This window comes from Gopherus flavomarginatus, chromosome 6 (assembly GCF_025201925.1).
Source record: "Gopherus flavomarginatus isolate rGopFla2 chromosome 6, rGopFla2.mat.asm, whole genome shotgun sequence".
Taxonomy (NCBI): domain Eukaryota; kingdom Metazoa; phylum Chordata; order Testudines; family Testudinidae; genus Gopherus; species Gopherus flavomarginatus.
Window position 1 is genome coordinate 91,598,412 of NC_066622.1, and position 14,257 is coordinate 91,612,668.

Sequence of the window (14,257 nt, forward strand, 5' to 3'; positions counted from 1 at the left end):
TAGTGGTCCAATAACAGTACCTTGCACCTATATAGTGTTTTTCATCTGTATCTCACAAAGCACTTTAGAAGTGAGTACAAGTATGGGCCCCATTTTACAGAAAATGAAAGCGAGTAAGTGCAAATCAAATCAAGGGCACAACTGACAATAAAACCCAAGCATCCTGATGCCAAGTCCTGTGACCTAACCATTAGATCAGACTGACTCCTTATCTGGGAGAATTCTTGAAGTACATAGTATTGGAAAAATGGGATTCCTCCCTGTTTGCAACTCATAAAAGTACTGGTGTTCAGCTCCAACAGCAATTTATCTTTACTGTATTTAGATTTATGTTAAAAAAATAAGGGACACCTATCCAACACTCTATACACAAACCCTGCCATAATTTACAAAAATAAAATTAAACTCCTCTCCATCTCCACATGCTCAACCCTTATCAAAATCCACCCGCAGTGGCAACCCACACGAATAGCGTGCATCTTGCAGTGTGCTCTGAAATGTAAAGTATATCCATTTACAGAGGATAAAACTGATACTGCTCTAGCCAATGCAACAGAATTTTTGTTATTGTAGTAATATTGCTGTAGTACCCCCTCGGGACTTGATTCTGCTAGGTACTATGTGTGTGTGTTCAATAAAAAGGTGGTCCCAGCCCCAATTAGTGTGTAATCCAAGGTCCCAATTCTGCAAACACACACATGCTTAATATTAATAGCATGAGTAATCCCGTTGATTTCATTGGGACAGTACTTAAAAATGGCATCAGTTGCTGAGCCTTATATCCACTAGTTTCCCCACGGTTGCCCCCACTGATTTCAATGACTCTGACTATGTGCTTAAGTGTTAAATTCTGAATCCTGATGAGAACAATTTTAAGATTATGAATTAATGCATAGGACAACAAATAGGAACACCTGCACCTTCCTACCCAAGTAAATATTAAGCAACTGAATTTGACTTCAGGCAATTCAAATATGGCTGAATAGATTAAGTAAATTGTCATGAATAAGTTATTTTTTTTGTCATAAGTATCAATTAATTCCTTTTAAAACATTGCTAATTTGAAGTTATCTTGATTTTAAGTGGATTTAAATTTTAGCATGGCAGACTGACAGCATGGGAAACCAAAGTCACATACGCATCCATCAACACAGATAAAGCACAAAAGTCCCTACATGAGAAAAGGACCCTGCATCATTCCATCAGTATGTTTCATCCTTGTCATGGAATGAAGATGTCTGAGAATGAAGGTGTTTGTTACTACTATTATTATTTAGGAGCTCTAGTCATGGACCAGGACCCCAATGCACTAGCTGCTGAACAGTCACACAAAGGAATCCCCTGCCTCAAAGAGCTTACAATCTATGTGACGTGACACAAAGTGGTTGAGGTGATATCTTCTATTAAGACCAACTTCTGTTGGAAGAAGACAAGCTTTTGAGCTTCACAGATCTCTTCTTGAGGTCTGGGAAAGGTAATCAGAGTACCATAGCTAAATACAAAGCAGGACAAATTGTTAAGCATAAGGAATTAACACATGTTGCAAGAAATCATTTCAAATGAAGTGGGTAATCCTGGGACCAATACATCTACAAAACTGCAAACTACAAGCTAAGTATTATACAATAGATGGATACAGATAGACTAAGAGGGGCCACAAGGAACAACGAGACAACATTGGTCAGCATGATAGGCTGTGGTCTTTGCACACAAGTGGCCTAAATGTTGTCTTGTCTCAATGTGCAAACGTTAGTCTCACTATGGAGACCGTCAACAAGGGCAACTATTATAGCTTGGTATGCGGTTAGATCGGGGTAGGCAACCTATGGCACAGGTGCCGAAGGCGGCACGCAAGCTGATTTTCAGTGGCACTCACACTGCCCAGGTCCTGGCCACCGGTCCAGGGGGCTCTACATTTTAATTTAATTTTAAATGAAGCTTCTTAAACATTTTAAAAACCTTATTTACTTTACATGCAACAATAGTTTAGTTATATATTATAGACATAGAAAGAGACCTTCTAAAAATGTTAAAATGTATTACCAGCACACGAAACCTTAAATTAGAGTGAATAAATGAAGACTCGGCACACCACTTCTGAACGGTTGCCGACCCCTGGGCTAGATGGTTCAGGAGACAGTAAGCTGGCTAACATCATTCACTCATATTTGGTTAACAGTAGGTTATAGATCGTTGGGGATAAGGTCTATGTTACAAGACCCACACATTTTATGTTTAATGAGACAGAGTCATAGTTCTCAGATGGAAAGAGTTAAGTCAGTGACACAGTTCTTTCTCTTATTATTAATTTTGTTTATTCAGGGGTAAAAATAACTGAAAGGACTTACTGGTACGCCAGAGTCCTGAGTGGGGACATGGCCTCAACCAGCAGAGGTGGGGCCTTTAAAGATTTAAAGGGCCTGGGGCTCCATCTGTGGCTGGAAGCCCCAGGGCCTTTAAATCACCCCGGAGCTACCAGCTGCAGAAGCGAAATAAAGGGGCTCGGGGCAAAATAAAGGGCCTGGGGCTCTGGCTGCTAACAGAGCTCCAGGCCCTTTAAAGCATCGCCTGAGCCCTGCTGCTGGAGCTCTGGCGGTGATTTAAAGGGCCTGGGGCTCCCCGCAGCAGCAGCAGCACTAGCATCAGGCCCTTTACATTCCCGCCCAAACCCAGCAGCTAGGCTCCTGTGGTGATTTAAAGGGCCAGAGGCTCCAACCGCCGTGGGGAGCCCTGGGCCCTTTAAAGACCACCCGAGCCCAACTGCCAGAGTTCCGGCAGCAGCGCTTTAAATGGCCTGGGGCTTCCCACAGCAGCTGGAGCCCCAGGCCCATTAAATCCCCACCTGAGCCCAACTGCCAGAGCTCTAGCGGTGATTTAAAGGGCTCAGGGCTCCCCACAGCTGCTGGAGCCCTGGGCCCTTTAAATCATCGCCGGGGAAGCCAGTCAAGTTCGGCACGGCATACCAGCTCTTGCCGGTACGCCGTACCAGACCATACTGGCTTACTTTCACCTCTGTGTTTATTTCAGTATGACGTAGGGTCAACCCAAGGTCAGGGCCCCATTGTGGTAGGTGCTGTACAGAGCAGCAGACAGTCTCTGTCCTGAAGATCTTGGGATAATTACTCCTAGTTTGGAAATTCTGGCAGTTGCAGTATTTTGAAGTGGCCACCTTTGTAGAGCTAGGAAGGCCAAGGTGCCCAGCTAGGTACTGAGGAGACATCTGCTTGAGGAGGTGGTCAGACCCAGCCTGTGACCACAGTGAGGGTATTAACAGCCCAGCACTGCAGAATGGCTTGTTTGGGCTGAAAAGGGGAAAAAGCCGGAAATCACACCCCCATCCATTCTGCCAAGGACTGAATGACCCCAGCCACCTCCCAGGCAGCACAGACTGAGTGCAAGACAACTCCAGGACTGTGGCCTCCCACCATACAAGCAAGTTACATGGGCAGAAAGGGGATAGGACCAGGGCAGGAGCCTATGATCAGACCAACCCCATTCAGCAGGCTGCCCAAGGGTTGTTACAAAACTGCTACCATCACAATTTGCTACCAGCAGCAGTTACTGACATTGATTGCGTTCCTTTTTTTGCAGCCTCGTCATAATGTGCTACCTCGCATCTTTCCTGTCCCAGGCAGGGCTGGATTATGATATTCTGAGGCCTAAGCTATGTCAAGTGTCAGAGGCCCCATACCTTTACAAAAAAAATTAATTTATACAATTTCCTTTCTGTGAAAATTAATATATGCAAAACAAAGCTTTCATGTTTATATATTCAGCAGCAAAGTTGTAAAAATACAATAAAATCTAAAACATCTAGCAATATGCCTGTTTAAAATTGTTTCAAATTAAACACATTTTTGTCTATGATTTCTTAATTAGCAGATATGAAAACTTTACATCTACAGCAACACAAAAGCAGTTACAGTTACACAGACGAGCTTTCTTAATAGAAGCACTACAACCTGCAGTAAGTCTGTCTGCACATCACATAAATTTTAACACTGAAATTTAAAACTTTTTTTCCCCAAGATTTTTGGAGAGCAAAGTCATTGATGATGTCCTCAAATGATAACCTATGAAGTTTCAATGCACAGAATGCTTAGGGCAGATAGAAAATGCTGCAAGAAAATCTAAGCAGACATCTCTCTTTGCGTTCGCTTTTCTATCCTCAGTCTCCCCCAGGACCATTTAATTAATCTCGAGTAAATACCTCAGACACACAGAGTGACAACAAGCTATATGCATGAAAGAGAAAAAGAATTTATCAGAAAAAAAAAAGATGGGTAATCTCTAGAAATGGCATCGAGAAAGCGAAAAAAAAACTAGCCTATATTCAAGAAAATATAATGAATGTTATAGGCTTTACTAGCCTATAAATCATATATGCACATAGTTTGAAATAACTTGCTCACCAAGTACTCAGAATATTTTGATATATATGTATGTCTTCCTTCACTTCTCTCAAAATCCTCTATTTATCCTTTCGTCAGCGCTCTCTGACATTTACTGTTAAGGTTCCTAAAACTGATACAAATGTATTCTCCTCAACATCCACTTGACCCAATTCCATAAGACGACCACCTACAAACTGAAGCATGGATAGCGCATGAAGCAGAAAGCGGCGTGCGTACTAAAATACACAATGGTACATATGTACAGATCAAAAAAAGAAAGAACACACTAACACTTAAGAAAATGAAGAAAAACAGGAGCGAAGACACTATATGACTGAGCATGCTGGACTGTAAACAAAATAGCCTCCTTCTGGCTATTACCAGCCAAGGAGGACATTATATATGACAGGTTTCAGGGTGGTAGCCATGTTAGTCAGCAAAAACAATGAGAAGTCCTTTGTGGCACCTTAGAGACTAACAAATTTATTTGGGCATAAGCTTTCATGGCCTAGAACCCACTCCTAGGACAAGTCTCATACAAGTATGAGTTTGGCAGGATTGCTTCACGACACTGCTGTCTCCGACCTCACATTTTCCCCAATTCTGTCGGCAGTGAGATTATTTATTTAAATAAAGTTATGAAAGCACACTCAGAATTTTACCAGTAGCAGCTGGCCAACAAAATGCTGCCTTAGAAGGCTGATAGACTTACTTGTAGGAATACTAATTTTACAAGTGCAATTATGTTTTCTCAGCCCTGGCCTCTCAGCTGTCAATAATGAACAATTAGTGAAGGGGAAGGGTAGGGGAAGAGTGGAAAAGAATTCTGAGGCACCTTATAGACAAACGTATTGGAGCATGAGCTTTCGTGGGCAAATACCCACTTCATCGGATGCATATAAGAGTATTTGTGTAGCCAGATATGTATATTTTTATCATATTTGAACAAAAATGTCTATCTTTAGAGAGACTCTTCTTTTTTCTCGTGTCTCCTTTATCATCCAATTTTGGTAAAATTTGAAATGGAGTCAGTTTTTTCCTTTTTAGAGGCCCCAAACTGTAGTTTAGTTATTTTATGCTTTAATCCAGCTGAGGGGTTATAAATTGTGATGGTTGGGTGTACGCTTGTCAGAATTTTGCTATCATTCTAAGCGCTAAGAGTAAGCAAGATAGCAGTTTTTAAAGTAAATAATTTAAAGGAGCAAAACTAGATTTACAGTGGATTTCGAGAAAAAGGCAGCCCAATTCAGGCAGCAAAAAGAGCAGCTGAGACAGATTTGTATGTAAACGGCTATAAGACTTTATGCAGACACATAAGTGGATAAGGAATTAAGTAAAATAATTATAATTTTGGAAGGCGGGGTGCATGTGAAATATTCCACGGAATCAAGTCTGCTTTAGCAGCTCAATGCATCATGCCAGAAGGGAAGCGCTGCTGTGTCTAGGCACTGGGAGGCACCGCGCCTCTAAGAACACAGCCCTGGGAAGTGGGAGCTGAGCGGCACCGTCCTGCGGTGGGGGGGAGCCTCACTGCCACCCACACACTATTTTTTGCAACCTCTGTAGAGGGCTCAGCCCGGCCGGGTAGCTCCCCCGGGACTCTCCCTTGCCCGCCGGACTCCCCTCGGACTCCATCTGGCAGCGCCCCTACCCCCGGGCCGGCCCCCGCAGCCCCTGCACAGACCGTTCCCCTCTGAGCAGTAGGAAGCAGCTGCAATCCCCAAGGAGGGCGAGCCAGGCCGCGGCTTCAGCTGACGTTACTGAGCATGCTCAGTTTGTAAGCGCACCCTCGGTACCAGCTGCGGCCCTGCCTCACTCCCCCGCCGGGCGCTGGCCTGGGGGTGCCGGAGGGAAGCGCGCCGGGACCCGGCTCGGCAGGCTCCAAGCACGGGGCAGCCTCACGGATCAAAGCACGGGGAGCTGCTCACCGGCTCCTCCTGCTCCGGGCAGGTGGCCCAAGGTCCCCGGCAGCGCTGCATCTCCAGCCGCCCGCACCAACGTTCAAAACTCCCGCTCCTCGCCTCCGGTCCGGCCCAACGGCAGCCGCGGCCCCGCCCCTAAAGGGAGAGCTCGGCCCCGGCGCCGGCCCCGCCCCCACGCAGACCTCTTCAGCGGGCCCCGCCCCCACGGCGACTTCCCATCCTGGCGCGACCGGCGAGCAGCGCTCAGTGGTACCCGCTGCAGGCCCCTATGTGCTGCTGTCACGCCCCTCAGAACTTGCTGCTTGGCTGGAGCTGAGCATGCTCAGTAATATCCAGTGACGCCTCTGCCCTGGCGTGGGCTAGGGACTCGGGTGACAGTGACCCGGCCAGGGCAGAGTGAGCTGCAGAATTGGGGGAGAACGGGGCCGCTCAGCTCCCGCTTCCCAGGGCTGTGCTCTTAGAGGCGTGGTGTCTCCCAGCCCTTAGACACAGCGGCGCTTCCCCTTCTGGGCTGAGGTGTGGCGCTGCTAACGGAGACTTGGAAGTGTCCCCCACCCATCTGTCACAACGTGCTACCCCTGCTGGACTAGAGGATGGTGAAAGGCAGAGGAAGCAAAACAGCCCACCCACCGTTGTCGGTAACTGCAATTTGTGACGGTGGCAGTTTGCGAAATTACAGTGGCTCTTGCTCCCACTGAAGTTAATGGGAGTTTTGACAGTGATTTCAGTGCGAGCAGGATTGGGTCCGTGGTACATAAACTCATCAAAGCAAGGACTTTGGCTTTTATTCCTTTGGTTATGGTTATGGCTCATAAACAACAAGGATTTTTTTTAAAAGCGGTGATGGAACAGTGTAAACATGATTTGGGGCTACAAGAAAAAGTTAAAGATCTTTTTGTTTCTCAATGCTGGTCTACATGTCCTAAGGTCCTTTATAAATGTGTGTGTGCCAGGATTCTGCTAAAACACTGTCAGGAAAACTAAAATGATACAAATTATTCTTGGTTTTTTAAAAGTTAACTGTTCTAGGCACCTCTTGAAAAATGGGGAGTGCAGAATCCAGTGGTTGTTGAGGGTTCAGTCTCTTCTGAACAGCAAAAGTGAATCTGAAGCTTCACTTCAGAATGAATTTTTGTAGGTGAATTACAAATCCTTGGACACTGAGTCTTAAATGAAATGCTAATAAAGTTATGTGAAGGGGTGGAGGTATAGGAATTGAAAGGATGTCAATATTTTGCAGCATTTATCAATTACAACAATTTATAAATGATAAAATTTATACCTTGCTACAGTTAATATTTGTGGTGTTTGCAATAAAGTTCTGCATTTTCAGAGTATTAACAAGGATATTCATCAAGAATAAAATCATACATCATTAAAATACATTATTTTGAATGCTTGGATAACATTATTGAAACATTTATTAATTTCATAATGTCTAACCAGGAAAATCAATCAAAGTTGAAGAATGACCTGTTTCAAGAGATTAATTTTCTTGACATTCATTTTCTTTACTATTCATTATCTTATTTTTTCTAAAATAGGTCAATACCAGTTCTTTCAGATTAATATTCTTTAAACAGATTGAAAACAGACAACTGTTCCTGAGCTTTTAGAAGGAGTGCCATATGTAGTCAGAGTTCAAACTGAAGTAATACATCAATTTTTAACTGTATATTTGGGATGTCGATTTTCCTTTTAATTCTGCAATATTAATGTGATGTACTTCAGTAATCGTGTTAGTTCTGCTAGTTATGTGTATTGTGAAAAATTATGCATGTAATTATTCATCACATTTAACATCATAAGAATGGAAACCATTTCTGTCTTCTGTGGTTTTGCAGAGGCGGGTTTCCTTTACCAACTCTAACCTTGCTCAAAAGCATGTTTGGTTGGGCCTCTAAGTACTACCTCTTCCGCTCATTTGTTAGACCTTGGCTTTTCCCTTTAAGCCTTTCCTTAGATAATAATTCCCATTTACTCTTATGGAACCACATTTCTTTAGAAAATACAAGTTAGCATTTGTGACACAATTGAATGCTGTTGGCTGGAGTGGGATAACTACTGTTGTTAGTATTCAGTTAGCAAAAGGCATGGCTTGATGGAGAAGACAGAACTCTAATGGATGGGACAATATGTTAATATAAAGTACAAAAATGTGATTTAGAGACTCTAAAACCCCATTGCTTCTTCAGGGTTACACATACGTGTTTGAGAGTAAAATTTGTCCTATGGCATTTACAGTCTAAGCAGAAGGGTACAGTGCTTGCTTTCTGCACAGCAGGTTACACAACTCTGAATCAACTGGCATGAAGAGCCCATACAGGATGGAAATCCACCTCTCCACAAGAAGTCTGTGTAACTGTTTTGGAACTAATTGGGAGCAGAAAGTATGGTGTTCCATCCTCAACATGCAGTGGGCTCCAGGCTACAACATAGCTCCTCCACTGCTGATATCCCAGTGTATGGACTAGAATGGTGACTGCACATTCTGGGGGGTGGATTGACAACCCTAGATTATATAGCCACAGGAAGGCGGATTTTGGTAAGCTCAGGGAGCTGATAGGTAAGGTCCCATGGGAATCAAGACTGAGGGGAAAAACAACTGAGGAGAGTTGGCAGTTTTTCAAAGGGACACTATTAAGGGCCCAAAAGCAAGCTATTCCGATGGGTAGGAAAGATAGAAAATGTGGCAAAAGACCACCATGGCTTAACCACAAGATCTTGCGTGACCTACAAAATAAAAAGGCGTCATATAAAAAATGGAAACTAGGTCAGATTTACAAAGGACGAATATAGGCAAATAACACAGGAATGCAGAGACAAGATTAGAAAGGCAAAGGCACAAAATGAGCTCAAACTAGCTATGGGAATAAAGGGGAACAAGAAGACTTTTTATCAATACATTAGAAGCAAGAGGAAGACCAAGGACAGGGTAGGCCCACTGCTCAGTGAGGAGGGGGAAACAGTAACGGGAGACTTGGAAATGGCAGAGATGTTTAATGACTTCTTTGCTTCGGTCTTCAATGAGAAGTCTGAAGGAATGTCTAATATAGTGAATGCTTACGGGAAGAGGGTAGGTTTAGAAGATAAAATAAAAAAAGAGCAAGTAAAAAATCACTTAGAAAAGTTAGATGCCTGCAAGTCACCAGGGCCTGATGAAATGCATCCTAGAATACTCAAGGAGTTAATAGAGGAGGTATCTGAGCCTCTAGCTATTATCTTTGGGAAATCATGGGAGACGGGGGAGATTCCAGAAGACTGGAAAAGGGCAAATATAGTGCCCATCTATAAAAAGGGAAATAAAAACAACCCAGGAAACTACAGACCAGTTAGTTTAACTTCTGTGCCAGGGAAGATAATGGAGCAAGTAATTAAAGAAATCATCTGCAAACACTTGGAAGGTGGTAAGGTGATAGGGAATAGCCAGCATGGATTTGTAAAGAACAAATCGTGTCAAACTAATCTGATAGCGTTTGATAGGATAACGAGCCTTGTGGATAAGGGAGAAGCGGTGGATGTGATATACCTAGACTTTAGTAAGGCATTTGATACGGTCTCGCATGATATTCTTATAGATAAACTAGGAAAGTACAATTTAGATGGGGCTACTATAAGGTGGGTGCATAACTGGCTGGATAACCGTACTCAGAGAGTAGTTATTAATGGCTCCCAATCCTGCTGGAAAGGTATAACAAGTGGGGTTCCGCAGGGGTCTGTTTTGGGACCGGCTCTGTTCAATATCTTCAACGATTTAGATGTTGGCATAGAAAGTACGCTTATTAAGCTTGCAGACGATACCAAACTGGGAGGGATTGCAACTGCTTTGGAGGACGGGGTCTAAATTCAAAATGATCTGGACAAATTGGAGAAATGGTCTGAGGTAAACAGGATGAAGTTCAATAAAGATAAATGCAAAGTGCTCCACTTAGGAAGGAACAATCAGTTTCACACATACAGAATGGGAAGAGACTGTCTAGGAAGGAGTATGGCAGAAAGAGATCTAGGGGTCATAGTGGACCACAAGCTTAATATGAGTCAACAGTGTGATACTGTTGCAAAAAAAGCAAACGTGATTCTGGGATGCATTAACAGGCGTGTTGTAAACAAGACACGAGAAGTCATTCTTCCGCTTTACTCTGCGCTGGTTAGGCCTCAACTGGAGTATTGTGTCCAGTTCTGGGCACCACATTTCAAGAAAGATGTGGAGAAATTGGAGAAGGTCCAGAGAAGAGCAACAAGAATGATTAAAGGTCTTGAGAACATGACCTATGAAGGAAGGCTGAAGGAATTGGGTTTGTTTAGTTTGGAAAAGAGAAGACAGAGAGGGGACATGATAGCAGTTTTCAGGTATCTAAAAGGGTGTCATCAGGAGGAGGGAGAAAACTTGTTCACCTTAGCCTCCAATGATAGAACAAGAAGCAATGGGCTTAAACTGCAGCAAGGGAGATTTAGGTTGGACATTAGGAAAAAGTTCCTAACTGTCAGGGTGATTAAACACTGGAATAAATTGCCTAGGGAGGTTGTGGAATCTCCATCTCTGGAGATATTTAAGAGTAGGTTAGATAAATATCTATCAGGGATGGTCTAGACTGTATTTGGTCCTGCCATGAGGACAGGGGACTGGACTTGATGACCTCTCGAGGTCTCTTCCAGTCCTAGAGTCTATGAGTCTATGAGTCACAGGTGGCAGGCTTGAGCCCCAACAATCCCATTTGTGCTGAACCATTTGGAACTAGCCTCACTGCTGGCATATCTGAATTCATTGGAGAAACTCACTCAGGATGCAGAAGGCTGTATGTTAGGCCACAGCCTAGCCCATTTATACAGCCCAGCTGCAGAGTTTATGTAGTACAGAGGGCCTTATGCTGGATTGAATTTCATCCACTGTGGGAGGCCACCCCTTCCCAAAATTTAAAAATCATCTTTACTGCAATGTGTCAGGGCTCTACTGGCCTAGGCAAAAAAGATCCATGTACTAAACTTGCATTCTCTACATATTTTAATACTAAACCACAGACTTGCCAGAATATTTTGGGGGACGTTTCCATAAGTATGAATGATTTCTAAGAATTGCTTTGAAAATTGATCCACAAGGCTAGCAGTTCTTAGTCCTGTCTCAAACTGTTAAGCAGACAGAGCATGTTATGATATTGCATAACCCGTAACATGAGTCCAATGAATAGAACATGCTAATTATTACTTACTTGTCTTTTGGTAGCACCTAGAGGCCATGACCCCATTGTGCTAGTGTTACCCACACACCTCCTGGGTGTGGTGTTCTGTCCCATCTAGTGGCACCAAGACCAATTAGAGAGATTGAATCTGCTCTACAGCCATAACTAAGAGCCAGTTGGCTTTTAGCTCATGCGGTAGAGGCTCGTGGTTTAAGCTCCAGAGGCCTCAAGCTTGATCCTGCCTGCCGATGACCGGGGTCTGTCAGCGTTGCAAGTGGGGGCTTGTCCAGGATTTCAACTGGGAAGTCTCTAAAGCTCAGGATGCGCTTCCTTAGTTAGAGGCACGGCCGCCTGGGGGGGGGGCAAGTGGGGCAATTTGCCCCGGACCCCGCAGGGGCCCCGCCAGCCCTGGCCTGGCGGTAGTCTGGCTCTTCAGCCGGCATTTCAGTGGGAGGGGGCCCTTCAGTCACTCCGGGTCTTCGGCGGCATTTCGGCAGTGGGAGGCCCTTCAGTGCTGCCGAAGACACGGAGCAACTGAAGGGCCCCCCGCCACTGAAATGCCGCCGAAGACCCGGACCGCCGCCGGGTGAGTACAAGCGCCGCAGCTCCCCCACTTTACCCCAGGTCCCCTGAATCCTCTGGGCGGCCCCAGCTAGAGGAAGTATGTAACCCACACACCTCCTGGGTGTGATGTTCTGTCCCGTCTAATGGCACCAAGACTAATTAGAGAGAGAGATTGAGTCTATTCTACAGTCTTAGCTAACAACCAGTTGGCTTTTGGCTCATGCTTTAAGCTCCAGAGGCCCCAGGTCTGATCAGGGTCTGTCGGGGTTACACTAGGTACTTGCAATGCAGATACAACACCATGCATCTGCAACTCAATAGTTGCTCCAGGTGTTTCACAACTTAGCCAGTTCTTCCAATTGATCCCCCCAGAACAAATCAACCTATATTCAAGTTTCTCAGGAGCATTCGCTTCCAGAAATACTACAGAGTTTAACAGGATACATGTCTCAAGAGTGCACCAAAATGGTTCTGCCAAAAACAATGTGGGTGTGTGGCTGTGATAAATCATTGCAAGGACAAGTGAGGCCAGTCTCCTTTAACTACTCTTTTAACATCCTGAAAGAGGGTTATTTTCCCCTGGTAGCGAAGACAACCAACGGGATTCTGTGAGAGCCTTGCTAGAATTTTACATTGCTAATTAGAATGCTTGTGAGGCACACTTTGTCAAATCCGTCTTAATGGACCCCACAGTGTGATTCTATTAATAGCATAAAGGGGGTCATGCCTGCAGTCCTTATACATTTAACAGATATTGACTTGAATTGGAACCAAGAAGAAATCAATGAAATTTGTGTGTGTATAATCACAGTGTGACTGGGTCCCAATGAATGTGAATACTTATTACTCTCCTTGAGTCAATTTTTTTCCTACCTGGTTCAAGCATCATTTTATTTCATGCCAGAAACATTTTAATTCAAAATGTAGTCTTTCATTCAGTTACATCTCTATTTGCTTTGGTTGTAATTTGTGTTTATTTACTGAGCCCCTAGTTTTGCTATAAAATCAGGGTTTATTATTCATTTGAGCTGAAAGATGTTTATGTTAAAAAATAAAACATGTCAATAGAGGATTCCCAACAAAAGTGTTATTCCTTTTCTCTTAAATAAATGTGGGATTGATATTTTTACATTGCATTTTTACAAGGAATGAGTTGTTTTTGTTTTTGCAGGCCAGGCTTGACTAACTCTCTGACTAGGCTGACCTGCTGTGGAGATACTGGCAGATGTTCTGAACTGGGGATGAGGCGTGCTTTATGCCACCTTTTCAGTCAAGTTGCATAATGCTGCTGTGCTGGCCCTATGCCACAAGTGGAGTTCCTAGATAGTCAGTAAAACCAGCCTCTGGCTCCTTTATTCTGCTGGAGATGGAGCAACATAAAACAGCAGAAGGAGGCCAGAATTAGGCCCAGGATCCATATCCTGGCTTTGGCAGTGCACAGGCAGAAGATTTTTTCAGAAGAATCAGCACCTCAAACCATCCTTTTATTTATCACCTGTTGTATATCACAGCAGTTAAATGATTAAAAGGTTTAGCTTTCTTTTAGCAGAAGAGAAGTTGGGTAGTAGAGGAAACATCACTATCTATCTACATTACTTCTCTGCTTGAGTGTTGCATCAGCAAATTATTCTAAATGTAAGGCCTTTCTTTTTAGTTTAGCATGTATAAAATGTCTACACTTACTTTTGACAGCATTGCAATATTTTTCTTGGTTCCCACAGCTTGTTACATCTACTCTTTGAATATCAAAGATTTCTGGCTGAAATGTGTTCAACGCATGCTGTACTCTATTTAGATATTCTCCTAAGTGGAAATTTGTCAGATATAAATCTTTATAGGCAAGTATTGGCAAGGCTTTATAGCATTTGATTTCTCAGAGTTTAATTTTAAACTGAAAAAGGAAGCGTTACTATGGATTACTATCACATACAACCATTTTAGATACAGCTAATGGCACAGGTTTATCATCAAAGGAATTTAGTTCAACTTTGATCTTCTTCTGCTTCTTATTAAAGTTAGTGCTAATTTAAAGAGGTAGATGTTAGCCCTAGCAACAAACATCTTTTATCTGAGCCTGATCCAACAACAGTTGATGTCAATGAGAGTCCTTCCATTGACCTAAATGGTCAGTGGATCAAGCTTTTTGTCCATAAAACATGCTGAATACAGAAAGCTTCCTTCCTTGTGTATGTCTCAGTCT

At 43.5% G+C, this 14,257-nt stretch overlaps 1 protein-coding gene across 1 annotated transcript in view; it reads right to left on the minus strand.

Moving 5' to 3' along the window:
* RTKN2 (rhotekin 2) overlaps nucleotides 1-6,408 on the minus strand; it is a 65,837-nt gene extending 59,429 nt beyond the window's left edge. Inside the window, exon 1 of the mRNA XM_050958320.1 lies at nucleotides 6,323-6,408. Coding sequence (XP_050814277.1) covers nucleotides 6,323-6,373 — 51 coding nt within the window. The 5' untranslated portion in view covers nucleotides 6,374-6,408. The remainder of the gene's footprint in view (nucleotides 1-6,322) is intronic.
* Between the last annotated feature and the right edge of the window lie 7,849 nt (nucleotides 6,409-14,257).